This window comes from Grus americana, chromosome 19 (assembly GCF_028858705.1).
Source record: "Grus americana isolate bGruAme1 chromosome 19, bGruAme1.mat, whole genome shotgun sequence".
Taxonomy (NCBI): domain Eukaryota; kingdom Metazoa; phylum Chordata; class Aves; order Gruiformes; family Gruidae; genus Grus; species Grus americana.
The window spans coordinates 2,145,704-2,170,473 of record NC_072870.1 but is presented as its reverse complement, the minus strand read 5'-3'; the positions used below and the strand labels follow the sequence as shown (position 1 = coordinate 2,170,473).

Below are 24,770 nucleotides of genomic sequence, written 5' to 3'. Positions count from 1 at the left end.
TCGGGAATAAATTGGCAAACAGGTCATACACTGAAAAAGTCATCCAAACCCACCGGGCTTTTTGTTTTGAAGTCAGTCTACAATTTTTTTCTTTTCCCCCTCCCGCCTGCCCCTTTGTGGCCACAAAGCTGAGTAGCTGGAGTCCAGGGCATTGAATGTCAGCATGTCAGGGAGGCTGGTTGATGAGTGTCTGTTTAGTCTCAGTGCAGGGCGAAATGCCATCATTAATTCATTACCCAGCTGCCTGTCAAATAAATTGGCAATTACGTCCACCGCAGAAGCTTGGAATTCAGTAAATAGCACGTTACCATCTCAGAGTCGTTGAGAGATGTAAAGGGAAAAATTAAGCAACACCGTGTTTGTTTCAGTAGCAGATGACAAGGGGCAGCACATTGGTGCTGTGATGTAGTGATGAAAAGCTTGGAAAGGGCTGGTAATGAGCTATGTGGATTGGAACGTGTTAAAAACCATCACTGACTTTCCACTTTGTCTTTGTGTTTTATTGCAGAGCTCAGCTCCTTCCAGCTTGGGAACAGGCTACTTTGTAAGTGTATCTCAACTTTAACACATGTGCCTCTGAACAGCGTAGCATTACTCCTGAAAAGAAAGTGCCTTATTATATGGAAACGAGCATAAATAACCGATCTCAGTCTGCCCAATAGGTTAACTTTTTCTATTTCTTCCTCCACGAATGCACTATAAGTAATATTTCAGAGCTGGTGGTCAATGTTTTCCTGAACTAATCAGGTGTCATATTAATTACTACATAAATTCCAACAGTATTTAATTTACACAATTATAGCAAATAAAATGAACCGTGGTCTTACCAGCTCTCTAATCTGAGATGGTAGGATCTTGATTTCCCCTTGTACCAATTCTCATTGATTCATGGACTTTAAAGAGCCCATGACGGCAGTCTTGTCTCATCTGCTGTGTACCACAGTCCAGAGAACATGACAGAGTGATTTCTACCTGTTGGTTAAAAGCCCCGTGTCTCACAGATGATCTTGGAAAATGCAACTGTAATTGTATTTATACTAGATTTACATTTTACGTCATGAGAAGAGGATCAGGCTCCAGGTGGTTTGATAATTGATCGGTCTTTTTGTTATTTATTTCCATGCACCTTTATTGATTTAACAGTCTATATTCATACTTTTCTATCTGTTTATTCCCACATTCATCAATACACGTTTTACTTGCACAGGTAAGTTTGGAAGTAAAAAATGTTTTCCACTCAATCCAATGCTCTGTTTATATTTCTCCAAGATTTGTATTTAAATTGCTCATACTCTGTGTCACTTGTAACTTAGGCTGTATTCTTCAAGCATGTCTTTTCTGCCTTTATGATATCTGTAGGAGAAATAGAGCATTATGTTTGTCCAAAAACAGGTGGGTAAAATGCAGTGAGACATTTTCTACAGCATTGCTCTGTATATCTAATAGTATAATCAAAGTCTGCTTCTATCTTTTCATCAAACTCTGGGTAAAAGAAAACTATATGTTATTCAATTACATGATGGAAAAACTTTGTTGCTCTCTTGTCAGATTCCCGGAGAGTAATTTTCTTCCATCAGTACATGGTGAAATTTAGTCCTTTTTCGTAGAGGTCTGTGATCCTGTAAGAAAGTTATGGGATTAAACTGTGTACGCGTGACCTCACATGTGAAGTGTAAAATGCAAGCATTGCTTAATACCTGGAGAAATGCTGTGCCCTGCTGGATTTACATTGGACTTCTGCACAAACTGAATGTTTGTACTTTTGCCAGTGGTGAGGTCTGAAAAGAGCATTATCAATTGAAAAAGTTTTGTGATAGTTTTTCTAATAATGCCAAAGCCCAGATCAGTGTAAGGTAAGTTGTGAAACAGGAAAAAAACACCTGGTTTCCTTTTTTCAGCACTTCTTCTGTTTTGTGTCATAAGTATTTTTAAGACGGAGGGGACGAAGGGAAAAATAATATCAAATGGCTCAACATTTATTTTGCATTAAGACTAAAACTTGAATGTCTTTTCATAGTTCCGAGCGAATTGCTTTGCTTTGGGCACTTAAAATTCAGATCATATGAACATACACAGACATGCTCTGGAATGGGACAAATATAAAGTGGGATGGATGGCTTTAACATACATAAATAAACCTTCTTCTCCTTATAGTGGGAGCTGAATATGCATGGTTTGAGAACAATGTTCAGCTTCATCTTTAGGAAGTAGAGGTAACAGAAGAAAAGCCATCTGCTCTTCCCTTGCACCATACTGTCTGTGGGTTGGTCCAGTAAAGCGAAATCTGGAAGGTGTCAACATCCCCTATGCTCCAGCAAAAAGCTTGAAAGTTTCCAGTTCTCCTGAGTTAGGGATTTAGTAACAAGAAGCTTCTTGACATCTTCTAGTGCCAATGTATTGGCACTTCAAATCATACTAATTTGGATCTGTGTAGGTGGGGGAGACATCCCGTATTAGGTTCCATTAAGATGATATATTTAACTGTACTGTTTCTTATGTATAGTCATAGTAATAAGATTTCTTTAACTTATCTTTTTCTTTCTTTACTAATAGCCAAGTAGATAGAAAATGTCCTTCGGTTTCTATCTTAAAGTCATTTTTACACAGTCTTGGATGAAATGTAGAAATGTGTGCTGTTCCCTTTTCACTTTGGAAAATTGTTTTTAGGATTATCTTGCTTATTGTTTTAAAAAAGCCCATACCCTTATTAACTTACATGGGGCAAATAAAACCCAGATGTGTTTTGTGGTACCAGACAATGAGAAAAATGCTCCAGAATGATCCAATTAGCATGTGTTTCTGATAAATGTAATTATTGTATTATCAAAGTGCAAAAGAATATGCACTCGAATTGACTTCTTTTTTCCAAAGCTTTTAACTAGAAAAGACTGTTAGTTTTTGTGTTTAGAGTTAACCCAGAACATCAAAACAAAAGTCATTGGTCTCAAATGAAACAACAATAATTTTTAATTTAATAGATAATAATAAAGCTTTTGCCTCTGGAAATTATTGATCAATATATGTTGTACTTTGAACTACAAAATATCACGTACTGTAGTGCACCAAAGGAAACACAGGCAACCAGGTTAAGTTAAAATGGACTAACGGTAGTTTTGCTGTCCAAGAAAACAGAAACCAAAACACAGATGGAAGCAGGTTTTATTCAGAAATTAATAAACACTGAGGTATGGATTAAGTAGCTCATATTTGCTGTTTTAGTCCAAGCAGTAATGGAATCTTTGTGTGTTTAGGCCATGTTACCTAGCATGTGCGTAATGGAGGTAAAGGGGATTCCAAGGCCGACAAGTATTAAGAACCATGCTTATGGCAGGCACTCGAGTTCGATGGGTGGAGGGTCATGTGTCTGCAATGTTTGTGGATGCTGTGCATCCTATAGCAAAGCAAAAATTACTTTTGTATCCTTTTATTCTAGAGAGAGCCTCCTGAGGTCACTGTTCAAGGAAATGTTTATAAACCTGACACTTCCAAGTAAAACAAAATCCTTTTTCTAATATCTGTATGATACTTCCATCCTTGTAATTCATTATGCACTTCCAGTAGTAGTGGTGAAGGCTGAAATCTTAGCTAGTTTTATGCTATAAGTAGGTAAATTTCTCAATGGCAAAGTTGGAGACTGGATTCTTATGTTCTTGTTGCCTCTACATTAGTGCTTCTTGAAAAGCAGTAGGTAAAGGAAAAATTCAGATGCTCTGGGGAGGGCTTTCATACTGCCTGCTTTGCCAGCCCACCTTCGCTATGAAGTCAAGAGGAGAGGGTTGGGAATCTCCATCAAGGATTCAGCCTAATTCATACCTAACCGGGATGATTAGAATTGCCATTGATTCAAGAGACCTTCTAATTAGGTGCCTTCAGCAAAGCGGGACATGTGCCAGTAACCACTGCATGAGTATTAATGATGCAAAGTTGTCGAGGAGTTCCAAGTAGCTCTACAAGGATTTTTTTTCGGTTAGGAACAACTTATCTTCTGCTTCTTTCACAAGTCCTAGTATGTTCAGTATATTTCGTTGAAAAGCCATTTTCATTGTTGCTGGAATCCGTTTCACCTGTCTTGGTGCTCCTTGTCAGAGTGGACACTTTCCTATCATTTTTACATGTTATTAAATCAGTAGTTAGAAAAGAAGAGACAGAGGTAAAAATCATTCTAATTCTCCTATAAGCCTTTTGTGCTGCCCTGACGTTATTGTTTTCTGAGGGGGTCAATCCAGTTTATGACTGGTACCTGTGAAAAAAGATTTGGATGTGCTGTTAATATTGGTGTACCCTAAGAAATCATAAAGAAATACTTCCTGGAAAATCTCCCAGTTGTCTTTGCTATTTTTGCATTGCAGATTGTCATTGTCTCTCATCAAAGATAGATTATAAGGTAGATTACACTTCCTTGAGAAGTCAGATCAGATAATTGGAAAGTAGTTAGAATTTTAGGAGGAAAACCCCACCTATTTAACTTTAAAAGAAAAGCTATTTGAATTTGAATTATGTGAATTTTTAACACTGTCCAGCTGTCTGTGATTTCCGGAGGTTGAGATGTTTTAGAATATGATTGGAGTTTAATAGTAAAAGCTTTTTCTCTTTTTTAACTACAAAGAACAATTTTTGCTAGTTTTCTTTGTGTCTTGCACCCAGCCAAGTTCACGTTAAAGGATACAGGTGGATCATTGGTTTGCAACACAGAACAGAAATCAAAACCTAAATAACTGAGTATGTTACTTTTACACAACAAACCCAATTTCGAATATTGTAAGGTTCTTTGGCAGTTGTACAGTTTCTCTGTTTATGGCAACTTGTTTCCATTTCTTCCACTGGTCTGCTTCTCAAGTCTTTGTGGCAATTTCTGAGGGTTTTCTGTTCCCTTTTATTATTGCTTATTTTTGGTTAACAGGTTTTTTCCTCAAAAAGCACAGAGTTTCTGGATTTTTCAGAGCTGGATAGAATTTGGTAATAAGCTGGTGACGTAAACAGAGAAAGAAACTCCTGTGACACTTCTTTTCCAAACAATGCTCTTGCTCCACCTTAAAAAAAGGAAGAAGAACGAAAAATGTGATTTGCACATGGGCTGGTGACTCAGACAAACATAAATCGTGAGCATATTCCCAAAGGCTCTAGCTAATCAGTTGTGCTATCCAATTTGGCCCTGAGTGGGTTCAGTTCAGCAGATGTTTGCGTAGTTACAGCATGCCACTGGGACACTGTGTTGTGCAATGTTGCATTACATTACTCAGAGCTCTAAAAACTCATCCCAAGGAGAATAAGTGGAGCACCAGTGGTATTAGTATGGAAATGATGGAAAACCAGTATTTGGCCTAGATAAGGCCAGCTAGTTAACTGTGCAGTAGGACTGATTTTCACCCGGCATGTTACCTTACAGAAGAAACGTGAAAGTAGTTATACCAGCACGTTCTCTGGGCTCATAGTCTCAGATGGAGCCCTTAAACCCAGTAGATTTTCCTTCATTGCCTGGTCTATATGCAGTGACAGTGATCCTAAGTAGCCTGTGTTGTGTTCTTTGAGGTGGTCAGATTTGTGATGATGTTGACTCTCTCCTGGTGGGAGTACTCCACTCCAGGAGAGTACAGTAAGACTTGTTAGTTTCCACAGGAGAGAAACAGATCAGCTCTAAAGAATCATTTGAAAGACATTTAAGAAATTCAACCAGCTAATGTTATAGAAAGGATATAATACTTTACTCCACATCATATACACAGTGATGTTGGTAAATAAAGAGGAGGAGATCTTGCAAGTAGGTTAAGTTGCTCAGTTATTTTTAGTGCTTAACTTTAGAAGCTAAACATTTAAATGTATTTTGCTTATGTACAAGTGTGTTTCCATCTGAAATGCAGAAGTACTACAGCAGTGGCTGTTTGGATGGCACCACACTTAAACTGTCATGTCCCCCGTGAATACAGTTGAAAAGACAATCCTTGTTATCCTGTGTTTGGCACTATAAATCATTGTTAACAAATCCTCATTTGCTTAGTAGGGTAATGAATCTCCAATTTTCTCACTGTAATTAGTTTTACCAACTATTATTGTGAAGGGTATACTGAAATCCACTTTAAAATCTCTGTGTGCCCATTCTTTGCAAAGGCGAAGTTGACAACAGTGGTTATGAATCTTCTGATAGTAAATTCAGGTTTAAGAAAAGTGGACAAGATCCCCAGCAGAAATCTCTCTGAGGGTCATAATTACCTATTAGTATTTGCAGACCTCAGTGGAGCAGGTTTGGTGTGGAGCAGTGAGACCTGGAAACCCTGGTGTTTCTTTATCTGAAATCTTTTAGGTGTTATCTTTTGTTTTGCAGGAGCCATTGAAAATGCAGTTTATTGTAACAGCTGCTATAAGGAAGGCATCATCATTGCCAACTAAGTACATTAGGTGTAATAAAATCTACCCCAGGTCTATTAATTTTAGTATTTATAAACTGTAGTGCTGTTCCTAGGGAGAACTGAGACTCATTAAAGAGTTTGCTAACAATATGACCATGAAAGCAAGAACAACAGCAAAAGCAGGCATATGGATATTTCCAGCATCCTACTAATCATGATGAGAATAGCTGGAGCAAAACAACTGGTTTTAGAGAGCAAAACTATTTTTCTAGAGTTTAAGGAAAACACATATTATTAACTCAATATCTGAGGAACGTTTAGGCAAGCAGAATAAATGACCTGGGCTGGAATTTGGTCAAGACAGGTCGCTACTCAGATCGTTTTGAACAGAGATGACAGAAGTCTGAGTTATTTTTGCAGCCCTTCTGAATGGGGATATTTCCTCATACCCTGCCCTAATGCATACTCATGCTTTTTGAATAAAAAGCTTTGAATTTAAAATATTAATCCTGACAGTTCTTCTTTGAATTAGGTGAAACTATATTGTCCAAATCTTAAACAAGGAAAGCAGGGCACAGCAGCAGTTTCTTGCCCAACAAAGCAGAACTGAGATCAGATTTCAGAATTTCACGTCTTTCAGGTTTGTCCCCTCATTGCTGAAACACAGATTTTCATCCTCTGTCTGAACAGCGCAGTGATTAATTTCTGTAGGACAGACCCCAGATACATTTGGTGATTGAGGAGACGATGTCCCCAAGGAGTTATCACTTACGATTGAACAGTGCTGAGCTGAAGCATGCCTCTTGGCTGCCTTGGGAGGCCTTCACTCTCCTTCTTGCCCAAGCCCACTCCTGCGTTAGTTATTAGAATTGAGCAGTTCTGTGCTATCTCTGTTAATATCTCTGGCTCACTTTTGCCCTTTTGTGTGGTTCATGTAGGGTTTTTTCCTGGCATGATGTCAGATTTAGTGCTCTTGCGTTTCTTCACCAAATGCTTTGAGCTTGTTAGTCCCTTTTCCTTCTGCTTCTATGTATGGTTCTCCACTTAGCTTGTTGGAGCCATCTTTTTCCCAAGGATAACAAATGTGATGAACAGAGACAGTGTGAAGAAAGGAGGGGAGGAAGAAAGAAAGGGGGAGAAAGGAAGAAAATGAGAATTTGTATGTATTTGCAGGGATGATATGAAAATCTCCATTATCTGCCAGAAGGGTCTCTAACTTTTGTTATTGGTAGAAGAGAGGAGTGTTGCAAGTGGTTGGTAGATAGCTTCATTTACAGTTTAAAAAACTTGAGGCATACTCAGTACATATTTTTGATGGTATTTCAGGTGAACTTAGTGATTTTTCCAGCAAAAATCAATTTAGAAAACTCAAGACAGGATAATGTATAAGTAAATTTTTAATTTTATAATTCCCTCTTCTGGAGATTTCAAGATTTATGTAAGTAGCAGAAAGACTTAAGATTTGCTGTCAGTCTAAATTTGGTCTCTAATGCCCCATGTTACATGTAGCTCATGTTTTGCTCATCAGCTTTTGCAAAGCAAAAGAATTATTTTTTTGTGTTCCCCCTCTTTTTCTCTTTCTCTTTCCATAACATGTGACACAAATTGCAAATGTGAACCTGAATAATAAAGAATTGCTTCCCTGATTGCTAAACATGCATTATGGTGCTTTTAAACTCATTTCAGGTCATCGTACTGCAAATTAGTTTGATTGCAAGCAGTTAAGCTGTCATATACAAAGCCTTCATCTTCCAAGGGTCTCAGTTTCATATCATTAAAAGAGAATGCTGGATAGCATTGAATGTATTTATTGTATGTGTAATATTTTGGAGGAAAGATAGTGTATGGTCTCTAGAGGAGATGAAAAGGGATGTGCAATCCCTAAGGAGGGTGCTTCATTGATAGTCCTGGTTTTGTATCATATTTAAAGGTGGTTGACCGTGTTCTGTACAAAACGAGACAGTTTGCTCTTGTTACTGAAGTTTTGAACTTGGTGGCATTTTTTTGTAACCCAAGTGGAAAGAGCAACACTGGACTGTTTCTGATGCACATTATCTGCTGGTGTTATTGTTTGTGGTGAGATTCTACTCAGAAAAACATAAAATGAACTTTTTCTCCTATGCGCATTTAAAATAAATGGAAAACCTTGCAAGATTTCTGCAGTATGTAACTTGAGAATTTGTAGAATAGCACACTCTTCTGCAAAAAAGAAGGGATTATGCAAAAAGCATTATGGTAGAAAGGACTTAAAAGGATAAAATCCTGTGAGTTTCCTGAAAAAAGGGTTTGTGGTGGTGATTGATTGGGTCGACGCTGTGCTGGAGACACCAAAATGTTGAGTGCTGTGCTGAGATGGCGTGAAAGTTCGTGCTGCTGTCAGGCACGGGAGCTGTGTGCCATGCAGGTCTGCTGGGCAGAGATGAAATGCAGAGCTGCTGTGCAAACTTGGTGACCTTGGAAATCACCAGTACTGTCATTTGACTAACTGATAGGATTAGTCTGGAGAAAGATAATGCAAAAGCCTCTAAGGAAACAGGAGTATGCAATATGAATGGATTAATGATGAGGAGAAGCCATATGACGGTATTAGACTTTTCATTTTGCCATTTTCTGAAGAAATATTCTCCCTCACTTTCTCCTATTTTGGAAGAATACATTTAATAATTTAGGCTACGTCATATTAATTAATCTTTTAAACAAGAGATCCTTTTCTTCCTGCTAAACTTACAAGTAAGGAAATGCTGGTTTAGTTAAATAGGGAAGACACTCCCTTAATACTACAGGCACTCAGTTCCAAAACTTGCCCAAAGTATGACTTGTTCCGATGTGAGTGATTAGTGTTATGGCGAGTATTAGTATATTCTTCTTCTGAGTCACTTGGAGGAATAGTGGGATTGTACCTGAAGCAGAGAACACATCTCCTGATTGCAAGAATTAAGGCTGAATTTCACAGAAAAGAGTCCAATCCTCTTTCTCAGCCTTTTATGTCAGAACTCAAAATTGCTGTCTGATAAAATGTAGGACACCAGATTGAATTACTTCATTGAACCACTGCTGTCCCCTGTTAATGGTAATTGCACGGATATAGCGGTCTTTCTTGGCAACATCTCAGATATTTACCTCCCACTGTTTTTCAATTCAAACCTTTGATGAAAATATTCCCAGTACTTCTTTAAAGCAGACACCCAACTGTCTTTCTTGACAAAGGCAAGGTCTTTAAATCAGATCCTGACAATTTGTGACACAGCAGTCTATCTAAATCACCTTTTACCTATGTCACTGTGTCATTTCCTGAAAAAAAAAGTGTCCATCAGAGGAAGGTTGCTGAAGGGTTGGTGCTCGGAGAGTCTGTGTGTGTGTCAGTGTGGAGCTGGAAGATTTGTGTGTTTGTTTCAGTGGAAGTAATTAGATGAAGGCTTGTAAAGTTGCAGTGCATGCTGTAATGGTTTGTTACAAATATTTGGGGATGCTTTGTCCATAAGAAAAACATTATTAGGTTATTGCTGTTCTCAGACCATTAGGAAGGGAAGGTTTTTTGATGGTTTTTCCTTTAGCAATGGTAAATCTGTTTAAAAAAAAAAAAAAAAACAGGGCAAATGTTTTCTTCTTTGCTACACCTGAGGGTTAATGTGCATTCAGCTGAAGTAGCTTATTCACCTCCTGAAATCTCATCTCACTTGATGTTCTGAACTCTCCCTCCCACAGAGAGATGTGGATGCCACATCCACCATTCGCTCTAGCAAATGCTGTTGTTTCAAGCCGTCTTGCATCATGATGAGTAGTTCTTTGACTCATGCAATCAGATCAGTGCAGTTTTCATTACTGAGGAGCTTGCTGTCTAGCTTTGCTGCAAGATGGCGACTGTTTGCTCATGCTAGAGGGTTTTCCACCACATCTCTTTGCATTACTGAGTATGCTTTTGGTACAAACTCAAGGTTGGCATATGATATCAGTGGAGCTGGCCATATTGTGTAGCATCACTGTAAAAGAATTTATAGGAAAAATCTGTGAAAATCACTTGGTTTTGAATGAAGAGGAAGTAATTTATATGAGTATTTATTATGAATGTTTTGGCTGTTCATTTTATTCAGTGACCTATATAACAGTGCCCTTCAGCACAGAGACAGTGCTTACCTGTGCCTTTGTGTAGTACTCTGGGTAAATAGACTTCTAGCTATTACTGTAATTGAACTTATTAATATTACTAGCATTGACTAATTGTTCTACCTTAGCAGATGAAAAGAGGTGGTTGTTAAATGGTAGAATATACACCAGCTATAATAAAAGATCAAGAGATAACTTCATTAGCAAAGTGTTCATCTTTGCCAAGCAGGATGTGTCTGTCAGGGATGGTGATGAAAGATGAGCTTGGAGTGGAAAAAATGACTCTGTAAGTGCATGTGCCAGGCTTGTTCAGAGTGTGAAGTTCATGTTTGGAGTGGCATCACTGTAGCACATGATGACACTTGTGCCATTTGGAAATGAAAGAAACCTTTCAAATGAAGGGCTAGACTGTTGGGTATATCAGTGAATGCAAGAGTAATATGTTGCAGTTTCAAGGAATCATTTCTGATGCCAGATGGAAGGTCTTTCATGGTGCACAGTTGAAAGAAATGAGAGGGATTTAAGATTTTTAAAACACTTTAAAAATTCTGTTGGAAGAAATGCTCTTGCAATTTCTAGTTCCCTCTGCTGTGATGAGAAATGGAGGAAGGAAGAGAACTGCTGCCTCTTCTTCTGCTCCCATGCTTACCTTTTGATTTCTCAGATGGCTTCTGAAGATGGAAATAACTAAGTTCAGACAAACAGTTTAATGGAATTGCCACATTTATAATATCCACATTCTACTTTCTTTTCTTTGATGAAATATGGTGTTAACAGTAATAATTGAAGTATTTGTACTGCTGTGCTTTTACACAGCAGTAGCAGTAGCCCCAGAAATTTTCCAACTGCAGCCCCTGTTTCTGTAGACACGCGCATGCACACAAAGAGGCTGGAGAATTGGCAGCACAGGTGCTGGGAAAAGGAATGTGTTTTGGGGCTCTCTGAAAGGCTCTGATGCTACCTCGTCCATCTGCAGAGAGATCACTTACACCTGGTGATAAGCCATGCTGCTCTTCTCTCTTCCTGCCTCCCCCGCAACATTAACATCTGGCTTGCAGGATTGTTTCCACCTTGAAGTGGCAGCTGTGTCAGAGGCGATGTGCTTTCACAGCAGAGAACGGAAGCACAAGCAAACCTGAACCCCATGCTGGCAAATTCGTGCAGGCATCTTCTGAAAGCACTATGTCTTCTGCTGCGTGCTTAGAGTTGCCAGCTTGGAAGAGGCAGCCGTGAAGCCTGGGATGCTGTTAAACACCACCGAGGACTTGTTTGCTCCCTCCCCATTCCCCCTTCCCCACTGAACACAAACTGTGAGAAGTCCAAGAACTGCTGCGGTGCCAACAGGAGCAAAATTACTTGCAGCTGGTGAATGCCACCTGTTCCTGCCGAACTTCAGCCAAAACAGTTTCCTCCCTGGGGTGCCCTGGAGTGGGGAATCCAAAAGCTGTTCAGAGCAGGGTGATATTTAGTGTGGATGGGGAAGAGACATTGCAATTCTTGCTTGAGAGCAGAGTGTGTTACGCAGGAGGTCTCCAGTACTAATGCCTGTCTCTCCTTTCCCTTTCCAAGCTCTCTCAAATCACCCCTTCTGCATTCTTCCAATATGTTGCTTATGAATATTAATTCAACCGTCTCTCCCTTTATATGCCATCCTTTTTCCCCATCCAAGCTAATGCAAATTTAATGTTGTTTAAAAAAAAAAAAAAAGTCCTGCAAACAACAACAAGAGCAGAGTGTCTTCCTTGAAAGCTCTCTGATGTATTAATGCAATGACACCTGATGACACTGTATTTTCTTCTGTGGTAGAAGCACTCCTTGACCCTGAGGAAGGAAAAGAAACACCCTTCCTTGTGATTCCCACTCTGTTTCTTAATAGCCTTCCTTATTCATCCCCAGCATCATTTGTTTGCCCAGTGTTTCCCAGTTGTTTGCAGATTATTTTATGGTTCTGGTTTACTAAGTACCTATTGCTTACTTAAATTACCTGTGGTATAGAAACATTAAATAAAAGGACAACATCATTATGAATTAATATCAAGAGACCACTTAGCAGCCCTCTGTTCACCATATTCTTTCTTACAGAGTACTTCATTGGTTCAAAGGACTTTGTTCTAACTGAATCAGTAGAAGTTGTATTGTATTTAGCTAGAAAACCATCAGTGTCCACATGTCTACATTTATTTCGAGGAAGGATTTGAAGAATGCTGTTGAGTTGACCTGCTAACAGTTTTATCAAGTTTGTGCCTGGCTTCAGGCATAGGGAGTTCAGTGAGATATTTTATACAACAGGCATTTGCTTAGCTACCCAAGTTCATTAATTTTGTTGGTTGTATCGTCATTAGTCATTGCTTCTTGCTTTCATTTTTGCAGTTCAGTTCCCAGTGTTTTTCTTCTTCCCTCTGTTTTGCTGTCATTGTTATCATTGTCTGATTTTCATAAACTTGCTATGAATCTGCTCTTCATTCATTTCTTGGCTCAGTCATAAAGTCCTTTTTCTTGCCTATCTACAGTACAAATGCCTGGACTGATAACAACTAAGTCCTCTTTATTATTTCTTGAAAATATCATCTAGTATGTTTATCTGAAGGTTAAGTTTGCTGCAACTTGTTTAAAAAGATAAAGCTTCAGACAGTGTATGAGATAGCTATGATACTCATGCTGTCATAGGCTCACTTGCATATATAATTTCAGATATGAAATTAATCGTATTATTCTTTTATCCTTTTAGCCTTGTTTCCTAAAACTGCTCCAGGTCCTCTCTGGGGACCTATGTGAATGGAGTCCTCTACCTGATGTTAATGATGAATATGTATGTGAACAATTGAAGTACAGGGGTTTCTCAGAAGGTGTAATCCCTAGAAGTTCCACTGACACCCTGTTCTCTTTCCTCTATCTTTCTCTTCCTCGTTCCACATTGCCAGGAAATTTGTTGCTTCTGATATAGGATACTTCTTTGGAGGAACTAATAATTTCCTTTCTATACATACCCCAGAGGAATGTGCAATGCTTGTTCCCTATAAAAGGATGATTGTGCTGCCTAAAAGTGCATAGAAAGGTAGCACAGTAAAAACAGGTCGCAACCATTATCTAGGGGTCAATGCATCACAACTCCCTTTTGCAGTTTTCCCTTGAAAAACAGCTTCCCTGACCCAGGAGGTCTGTTCCTCTACCGTGTTTCTGTGCTCATGCTTTCCACAATGCTTAGAGCCTGAATAGGGATGTGTTTTTCCCTTCTTTCTTTTTTCAATTTTTGTGTCAGCTGACTGTGTTCATACAGCTAGAGAGCAGTAAAATATTTCATCTATTGACTGCTGCATCTAAAATAGATTAAATTAGTGTTTATTTAACTTTTTACTGCTGACTTACAAAATTACTTTTAGTCTGGTTTGGATATATAACTTTTTATATTAATTTATTGCCATGCTCTGCTTTGATTGCTTTTTTGCAGTGGTATCAAATTGTATGCTACTTTAATATTTTCTCCAAGATGCTCTCTTGATTAATTCTATGTTGGATATTTATACCACCAAGAGGGATACTACTTAGAAATTCTGTTTCTTAATAAATACCTATTTTTAAAGCTCGTAATTCTCTGAATTAAGGTGACTTGATTTAACTTTAGTTAATCACACTTTGTTTCATGAAGCTTTTGCATATACATTGGAAGAAAATATTTTCCTGCATCATGAATCACACATACGGCATAGTTGATACAGGATCAAAGGGGAGATGATTTTGGGATGATGTGCAAAGCATATTGGTTTAAATTTCTATATAGTACCAGCATGATTTCTATTTTGGTGCTATGGCAGGATCTCAGTAAGAGGCTGAGGGAGCCTTTCATTAGTTTCTATATATGTACATTAACAGTCCTTGTCTCAAAAAGCTCATAACTGGAGTTAACTTTGAAGATTGAGATGAAAAAAAATAAACCAGTGGAGAGGAGAAGATGTCACACAAAAATATTATGTGTAGATAACTAAGTGATCTTAAAAATCAGAAGCCAGTTCATGGTTGCTGTCCATAGCCATTAGTCAATGTGTTGATGGATGTCAAAAGACACACAATTAAAAAGAATAACTGCACAAGTCTAACACCAGAGTTCAAGTTTTGTATTGACCACTCTAATTCCATTGGCTTCACCAGAGCTGTGCCAGGTTACTCCAGCTGATGATGGGTCTGTCTGTCTTAGCAAGTAATAATGCAGTCACTAGATGTGTAGGGAGTGACATACTCCACAAATCATATTTTTCTGTGTAACTTCTTAGGAAAGTACTTCTTTTTTTGTTGTTGTTGGTTTATTTTTTGCTTGTTTTGCTCTATGAGTTTATACACAGCAAAACTGATGTTTTCATGTGCTCTTAAATTTGTTTCTTAGCCTAGCCCATTAGAGTTGATCTTCCTTTACACCAAAAAATGATCCAAATAATTGTAATTTTTCTTGAGCCACACTATTTTTGAACTGGTCCTATTTCTCAGGTGCTTATTTTTGAAAGAAATCATGATATCTTGCTATAAAGTATGAAGCATGCATGTGAATCTTGCGGACATGTCCTTTAGCCCTGTCAGCTGTAGTTGCTCTCACCGTTTGAAGTCTCCTGCCTACCCCATGAGTGGTCCTGCACCTCTGTCACCAGTCAGCATTGAACAGATTTAACCACAACTCTGGTATTTTGCTTTTTTAAGCTGATGTGGTTGATTTTGTGTGTGGTGGATGAAGACGTACTCACATGATCCCTTCTGCTGGCTGCACTGTACACATGGTAACTTCCGATGGGGGAGCAATAACAACCAGTGGGGAGTTTGCAATGTCTTCAACTGCAACAGCTGTTTATAAAGTTAACATCTGTCCTGGCCTCCATCTCAAGATTGTCAGTGTTTTCATATTGATCAATTGAGCATTTGTATGTTTTATATAAAAACATTCAATTCTAATGGCTTTTCTTTTTCTTTTTTTCACTACTTATGTCCTTTTAAAGGCAAAGAAAAGCACTTGCATGTAGATTTTTTTTTCCCCTCCCAAAACACCTAGATATGTTCTCTGCTAAAGGAAAGGCCTTGTTGCTTAGTGATAAAAGCAGTGTTTCTCACATCAGTTTAAATTTCACTCTCCTCTCTTCACAGTCTCATCTCAACAAAGCATAGGTTCAAGTTTAAACACATGCTTACATCCATTTTATTCAGGAGAGCGTGTAAGCACACATGCATAACTGAAGTCAATGGGATTTAAGTGTGTGCTTCACTTTAAAGCATGTGCTTCACTGCTTTCCTGAATACAGGGTTTTTAATCTAAGTGGGTTGGAAATTACAGTGGCCTTGGACATATTGGTTCTTTTATCCATCTGGAAAAAGGGCTACTGTGAAATGTAGTAAGTACTCTTCACACTTTGAAACTTTTGTGTAAAACACAGTTGTTTCTTTCATACTCGTCTTCCTTGCAGTATGTTTAGTTTACACAAAAAAGCACGATATGAAGATGGTTGGAATTTGTTACTGTGCATTAGAGTGAGCTGGTGTTGAGACTGATTGGTGTAGGTGGGCGTTCAGACTATGGCTATGCCCAGCTCTTCTGTCTAAAGAGTAGTGGCACCCAGGACTGCAATATTTAATCACCGCGACTGCCATCGGAGTCTTTCCAGTGGCCACTTGTAAGTACTGAATTCACCCAGGGTACTGACATCTAACACAATCTGTGTTAGAATTAACAACTCAAAGGCAGCTTGAAGAGCAGTCACTCGTGTCCGTCTGTCTGGATGTCTGTGTTACTTGTATATCTGTTTACGCATGTAATTTTCTTTCAGATGTCGAACTGCAGCTCAGCAGCTGGGCCCCAATGTTTTGCAAATCTTTGAGAACTAATTAGGCTGTCCTCAGAGTATGGCTCATCCAGCCAGTCTGAATAAACAAATGTCACCGTTTGTATTAGGAAATCTCTACAAATGACTGATCCCTGTCATGGGGTAACATTAATCTTTTCAGTATAGATTTCCAATAGTTAACCATCTGGCTCCATGCAGTTTTCCAGAAAACATTCACTACCGGGGCCAGTGGAAAGAAGAAGGTGGGATTAATAACCTGAATACATCATATGAAGCATTAATCTTTAGGATTGGCCATTTGTTTTTATCAAAACAACTCCCTTAAGATAATATTTCACAGCATATGGTACTTGCATGGACTTCTTTCAAAATGAGAAAATGTTTCAGTATCTGCCGTGATCTGCAGTTTGCAAATTTAGTGTGGATGATAAAGGCTGGAAGAATTCTACATTCTCTTCTGATTTATGTTGCCTGTATGGTCCCAGCCTGTTTAGTAGAAATGTCTGATCTTTGCAATATTGGTTGTTAAAGCTTTTCATTGAAAATAGCACTTTTATATGAGAATCTAGAATTACTCAAGTAAATGTTAATAATTAATATACAGGCTGGAACAGGCAGCACTGTATTCATCCAATGGATGAATTTCGTCAACTGTGCTGTAAAGAGAAGTCCAACATCTTGGTCTAGGTTAAATGATCTCAATCCGGCTAAGCATTTAGACACCTGCTTGACTTTAATCACCGGTCGTTCCACAGATTTCATTGGTCCTAAGTGCTTTGTTGAAATCCAGCCATAAGACTTAGGTCCTGCCTGAGGTCCCTGACTTGCAAGCTGTGGCAAATTAAAGGCAAAAAACAGCTGAAGAGGTTATGGCCCTCAAGCTGTCTGTCCTGCCCTTGTGATGGAGATTACCTCTGCTGCAAGGCAGATGAATGAGTGCCTTCTAAAGCATATTAAGTTAAACTCAAATTGGAGACATAATACTCCAAGCTGAAAACTTGAGCACTCCAGAAGCTGCTTCATGAGCCATTCAGTTGTCTCTGCTGCGGCGGCATGACAATTGCCATCAGGGGAATGGAGTAGATAGTGTAGGGGATGGTAACTACTTTGGCTGTCTGATTTTAATCTATCACTGCATGCAAATCAGAGCTCTTGGTCCCTTTCTTGACAGCTGACTTGCGAAGCTTACTGCTGTTTGCAAAGCTGCCTGGCTCATATGCCGCTACCTGACCTCCCTTTAGTGCTGTCCAGTGCTCGCCTGGCTTTATCACTTGCCCAGTACAAGAGAATCAATTTAGACTGTAATCTCCTTGAGAGGCGGGACTACATCTTCCGTGTGTTTGGGTGCAGCACATCGTGAACACCATCAGAACAGAACTAATAATTTTCCTAATCTGCATGTGACACTAGTACACTTGAGTAATGTACAGCACTCTCTACATAAATCATGTTTATACCTTCTCACCCAATCATGTCTGTTGCAGCATTTCCAAATAAATGGTGGGTTTCTTACTGATTCTTCCTGATAGAGAGTGATTTGTAATAATCTTGTCATGCCAAACTCATAATAATTCTAAATGAAAACATTTGTTGAAGGAAGCGATTGTAAATTACATGCAAATTCAAGCCTTGCTGGCATTAATCAATACTGAAACACAACTTTTGCATTCCTGGTATAATACTGCTGAATCTAATCCTATGGATTTTACGTTTCCATGTGAATTAAGCATCTATTTTGATTTGAAACTTTTTTTTTTCTACTGGAGGAGGAGAGTGCTTTTTTTTTTTTTTTTTTGAGTATTTATTCAGTCTTGGAAGATCTGTACTCTCATATGCAAACCTGGTAACTTTTGTGCATAGTTAGTTAATCTGTATTACTTAAACTGGTTTGTATTCCTGCCTGGTTGTGAATTTAAGATGGGCAACCCATCTGACAGAAAGACATTTCATTTTGTGTTGACCAGACTGAAGTGAGTTGCAGCTATTTAATCACAATCGCCTGAACATTTTTCTCCAAATGAGTTTCATTATTGCAGTTGTATGTGGCCATGCATGTTTGTTTTCCTAACCAGTTACAGACTGTGGCTTTGTGGTATTGGTCAGGCACTGAATTACATTCTCAGCGGCTATTCTACCTTGCATTCTTCTGCAGGCTCATGTGCATATGAGAGGTTGCTTAAAATATAGTCACAACAACAGAAAGCAAGTGGTTAAGAACTCAGTCCTCCACAATGTTGCAAGCAGGTTTGTTCACTTCAGTAGGACTACACAGGATACATTACATTAGGGATATAAGTAAACCTTTGCATAGTCAGGCTCTCTAAAATGTTATTTGACCTCAGAAACAACGCTCTGTTTTCGGTCTGTGGCAGTGTTTGATTGAGAACCATCTCATGGTGATTAAGATATGCATTTGTTTTCATTATAGGACCTCATACTCCTTAATACTGAAGGGCCAGTGCTTTACTCAGAGTATATAGAATATTAGACCCTAGTGGGAATGGGTGGAATCAGAGTATTCTGTTAGATTAACTTTTTTCAGGATGTGGTAGAACTAAAGCTCAGAGTAAACCATCAAACCCATTTCAGGGTTTTTCATGTGTTTTGTTTTGTCAGGCATTTCAATACCAATGTTTTTTGGTTCAGCAACATCAGTACCGCATACTTAGTAACATAGTTGTAATGATATTTTTGTATGTATTGATTAAGAATAGAGAGATGCTTCCATATCTTCTGATCAGTTTTCCTTTAATCATTCCACTAGTATCATCCACCTGTTCTTATTGAATGTGGAAACTGCAGTTGATTGTTTTTGATAACCACTAACACATTCTGCCGGTGATTTCTTTCCACTAGTTATAGTTATACAAAAGATTAATCGTACTTGGTTTTATTTTAAAATATTAGGCATCAATAATACAAAAGCTGACACTTTGGGGAATTTACCCTACTGGATTATTTATGTCACAGACAAATTTTTTATGTAAACAATTGCTTCAGAGTGAATGCAGAGAATGTCAACTGTTTATTCACAGCCATGTGCGTATAGGCTGGTGTGTGTGTTTTCTAGGAACAGCACTACTATGGCACATTTTCATTCTGTTAAACTCTAGTGTTTGAAATATTTAAGAGGCTACTGTACTTCAGTCTTACTGATCTCTTTATTTTAGGCCTGATTTAAAGCCTGTTGAAGTCAATGCCCATTCTTTGTTTGATCTCACTACGTATAATTCTCAGTGACTTGAAGTTAATAGACCAGATCACCTTCTGTGATACATGTAGTTGGTATTTATGTGTCTGCACGAATGTGCGTCTGTGCACACACATAAAATTTTGCATACTGTCATAGATTGTTGTACTATGGAGTTCCTCGTCTTTGAATCCAATTTATGCAGGAACTACTAGCTTAGTGTAAAATGGACAACAGTGGAAATAGCTGACGTGTCTTTCTCGATTCAATTATTTTCAGCAACTGGAGTTCAACGGTCAATCCATTTAGCACTGCAGGGCAGTGCTGCTGTTGGCAGCTTGGCAGCATCCTCGTTGCTGGGTGTATTAACTTTGGTTAAAGGAGGAGTAAAGGGTCTGCAGTAGGCTTTGGGTCAGAACCTAAATACAGTTCTTATCTGCTAGATTCTTCAGCTATTACATTTTACAAGTGTATTTGTGTGTTTCTTGCTATATCACTTTTGCATTAATTGTCTCAGGGAAGCAATATTTTCTAGAAGAAAATTATTGAAGAAATAGGGTCTGATTTTCTGTTTCTTTAACACTGACATCAAGGTGGTGTAACTCTTTTGAAATCAATGCAGTTACACCAGAATAAAGCTGGTGTTAATGGAGTGCAGAAATTGGTGTTAATGGAGTGAAGAAATCGGAGAACTTTATATCAGACTCAATTGACTCTAATTTTGATCACCTCCCTTGAACTGGAATTAGTAAACACTGAAATAGATAGAACTACACTGGAGTAGAAGTACTGTAACATCCCTTATCACTACAGAACCATTCTAACTTGAATTTCCTTAGTGGAAATTGTTCTTTAATCAATCCATTTAGCTTGAATGGTTTCAGAAATCCAGCCAGCATTTCAGTTGCAGCTCAGATTCTGTGTTTTATGGAACAGGTTTTTGCCTTGAGAGGATCTTCTCCAAATGTATCACTGTTGTAACTCAGCTTTGTTCGGATGAAGTAGATGGAGGTAAATCTGGCACTCTGATGAGAGCCAGAAAACCAGAGTCTGTAAGTTTTAATAGATCTTCCAGACCGTTATATGCAATAACAGTTTTTCTTTTAAAATAAAGCTGAATGGTTGCATTAGAGATCAGATAGTGAAATTCAAAACACGCATAGGCACAAATGAAGGCAATTTGCTTTCCAAGGTCTTCAATGCTTTGTATTTAGAAGTTTGCAGTTACACATTTGTCTGTGATAACTATAAAACATTAGACTCCGTGAAGAAGTTCTTATTTTTCACTGCCTCCCTGTTGCTGGTATAGTGCCATGTGGTTGCACAAGGTCAAAGTCATGCAGTATAGATAAACAACAGGGAGATCTACTATCTTTAGGAGAGTCTATAAGTCATGACTAGTACATTTTTGTGCTCTCCATCTCTTCTATTGCTATGTGCAGAAAAAAATACTCTAAAGTAGAGCAGCATCTAGAACATCTTTTCATAGGAGTACACTGAATTATTAGTGTATATAGCATGCTGTGCCTCCAGCTGTCACAAGAAGAGACGTGGCTTATGTCAAAACGTCTGTGCACACTGCTGATCTGCATATACCGTGTTGGTTCTTTTGCATTGTTGGGACATACTCAAATTAGATTGACCCATCAGCTGATCTAGGGGAAGTTTGGCTGATACGGAGATGCCTTGAACCCAGAAGCTGCAACATCTTTTAACATCTCTCCTTACTGGTTACATTGCACTATTTTTACCAGTCCTGGGCTAGCAATTTACAGAATGGTTGTCTGGAATTTTGGAAATTCGGACTTCCTCTTTGGATTGTGAATTTCATTGTCAGTTCATACCCATGTTTCAGCAAAGTACAGCAGAAAGATGCTGAGATTGCAGTCAGAATGCTGAATGTCCTTCCTATTGACTTGTGTTGTAGTTTTCAATGTCTAAGCTTTCTGTGTATGAGAACAGACTTTAAAATTGGCTGAGATTAAGTTCTTCATATTCACAGAGCCATTGTTTGAGATTCTGAAATTGTGGTGGAGAGACATAGGGACAGGGACACACTTTTGTTGAGGGGAGTTGAGGTTAATGATCCAAATTTCATTGCCATCCAGGCGTTGTTTTGAGCAATGACTGTAGAATACATAATGTGTAAATGTCTCAGAAGATTATGTTGAACAGAGTTTAACTGATGAAAGCTGTGATCCATGATTAGATTCTTGTTTTTGAATAAGAAAAAGTGGCTACACCTGAAGCATTGCTTTTGGAGAGGAGTGGGGTGATGGCTGGCTATTTTATTCAATTTCTCCTGGTATCTGAGTACCAGCCACTGAAATAGAAGCCAAATGAAACATTAAGGACTCTGCAAGTTTGACTCACGATCCTAGCACTGCAGTGAAGTTTAAAGCTAATGACAAGAAAATACTGAGCCACTGGTTTAAAAAAAGAAGAAATATTTATCACATCCAGTAGTCTAAAGGCCTCATCTTTACTGTATTCAACCAGAAGCCTGAAGGACTGGATTATTTGATTTTCTCTGACATAAATCAGTTCTCAGTGTTGCTTTGGGCATATTGGTTGTGTGGCTTCAATTTCAGTGATTTGGAATCTATGGCAAAGAAAAGAGAAAATGTCTCCCAAGGTCTACACTAAAGCAAACTGCTGTATGCAAAGCAGAGCTAGATAGGGGACCAAATACAAGGTAGGTGTCATCAGCACTTCACAGGTAAAAGCTGCGACTGACTTTGATAGGAGTTTTCCGTGACTGAAGTTTCTCCTCTTAAAAAGGATAGCAAAAAGGCTGACCATGTGTTTCCATACTAGGCTTGTGGATGACACAGTGATTTTTAAGCAAGATATTTGTACCTGGAAGCAAAGCTGAGTTTCACTCCATGGCTATAAACTCTGGCAATTGCGCCCTTACGAGGGAGCGCTTCAGCACCTATTGTTAACTATGCATGGTAGGTCAGAATTTATTTGTTTTAGTATAGGTTGTGGAGGATAGTTTTGTATATCTTTGTAGGTTGCTAGGTTATACACAATCTTTTTACTAAACACATACAGCAAATAAAATCACCTAAGTGCTGCATAATGGATTGTGGGGTCAACTTCTTCCTCTTTCTTCATTTTATAGCTTATTTCACCCTCTGAGAAATGCGAACCAATTATGCAGGTGTAGTCTCCACCAAAAGTAAGAAAGATTGAATTTGCTATTTGTAGGACTATAAAGCAAATACAGAATTCAATAATGTGTATTTTCATTATCCTAATGGAAGATTTCAGTATGTTAAATGTGTTCAGATGTCCTTGGCAAAATTGGGGTCAGTCATGTGAAATGGAGACAAAACGTGTTTCATCATCTTGTGGTTATTTTACTACAAGGATTTCATTGTAAAGTGCAACAAGTAATTGCAACCACGTTTCTGATGCTGTTGACTGCTTTATCTAATGGAAATTATTTCTTTCTTGATTATTTAAAATGAACCTTTTACCATTGTCATGTAAAGAAGTTGTAGAGGTTTTTTTTGGAAAAATTACATTACAGCACCACTATTAACAACAACATCATCAAATTAAGAGTGTGCACTTCTCAAATGGATTTTATCTGAGCATCTAAAGGTGCTTTAAGAAAAAATTCACAATTAAACTTCTTGTATGTGGAAGGCAAGTGGAGGAGATGATTAGTATAAAACTAAGAACCTGTTATTCATGCTAGGCCTGATTCAAAACTGCAGAAGACAATAGTAAAACATTTGTTAGTGTAACTAGCTTTGGCTCAGGTATGCTGTCCCTAGGTCTGCCTAAGTCAGTGGAGTTGTTTGGGTTTCTTCCGTGGCTGTGGAATTAGGTTGTCAGCTGGATTCTTCTGCCTGGAGAGACCCAGTACAGTGGTCACCCTCTGCCTGAGCGCTTAGAGTGATGTACAGAACTTGTGGTGTTCTGTTTTTGAAGGAGATTCACTGCTGCAAGGTTTGTTTTGCAGGAATCGGACTGATTTCTCTGTGGAGCTCTGCAGGAGTTGGTGACCTGCTCTTTTAGTTCAGGACCTACATTTGAACTCAGTGCTATCATGCAGTAGACCAGGGATGAGGGTCCTCCTTCAATAACTATTACATCATCTTTTTTCATTGTTTTTTATGTCCCGAGAGACACCCGCTCTGTCATGCGTTTTCTTTCCCTCATTCATATATGGACGCTCACATACACACACTCATATATACACACACTTTCTGTGCTGATATTTTTAGGCTCCTAATAGAAGTGCAGGTACATTAAGTGCTTTAATTCATAACAAGATAGCCACAGAAAAATGGGGCAGTTTGTAAAACCTTAAAGGTAGTGGGAACCCAGAATTCTGCCTCATCTAAGATCGCAGTCTATCTGAGTTCATGTAGGATGTACCTTTGAGAGATTAGTTTTTTTCAGATGGTGTCAGAGTGACAAAATGAATTTTCACATAGCACTGGAATATGTTGTTTGCTGTCTGAGGTCTGGGCTGTCAGTTCCCTCTGTTTTTCATGATTCAAGATGTACTTTATAGCTACCAATTTGCAGATTTAGGATGCACTGTAAAAATCTTACTTACGGGCTATTTGCCTGGCAGCAAATATGCATTGCTGTGTGCTTCAATTCACTGCAAATCTAATGTTCAAGTATATCAGTTGAAAATTTCTCAGGTTGTCTTTGCTGGGCTTTTCTTTTGCAATCAATAAAACATACCTCACTGTTTTGCATTTCTCAGTTGGATGTATAAAAATACATATATTTTTTTATTCATCCCAGAAACATCAGAGACCAAATTCCAACACCCGTATGCTGCATCTCTGCAGATGGGGAATAACTGTTGGTCTAAGTAGGGTTATTCTAGATTTACACCTGTGGAGCTAAGTGGAGCTTCGCATGGAGGAAGGCCTGAAACATATGGCTGTACCAATTTTGTTTAGAGCAAGTTTGTAATGATTTCCACCATTTGATCTACTGTATTGTAGATTTTATGGGTCAGTGTGGATAAAAAAAATAAATAAAATAAACATCTGGTAATGTACAGCTTTGTTTGTGTAGATTTATAGAGCTGGGAAGGCATGGAGCCGGTGTGTGGCTGTGGATCCAATAAACAGATACTGTGGTTATTTCTGCTTTTGGGGGAAGAGTTGATCAACTGCAAACATCCCCACTGCTGAGTTTGCTCAGCAAGCTGCTCAAGAGACCCCAGCCAATAATTATGCTTTCCAGGCATTTGGTGTTTTATGAACTTGTTTCTGATTTCTCCCCATATGCAAATGTGGGGTTTCAGCCAGGCCAAGGCACTGGGAGCAAAGT

General features: G+C 38.5%; 1 protein-coding gene across 7 annotated transcripts in view; it reads left to right on the top strand.

Annotated features, from left to right (window-relative positions):
• Positions 1-24,770, top strand: part of AUTS2 (activator of transcription and developmental regulator AUTS2) — a 787,423-nt gene that overhangs the window by 360,678 nt on the left and 401,975 nt on the right. For all 7 annotated transcript variants that reach the window (XM_054847736.1, XM_054847735.1, XM_054847738.1 and 4 more), the window contains one exon: positions 509-544. In XM_054847736.1, coding sequence (XP_054703711.1) covers positions 509-544 — 36 coding nt within the window. The remainder of the gene's footprint in view (positions 1-508; positions 545-24,770) is intronic.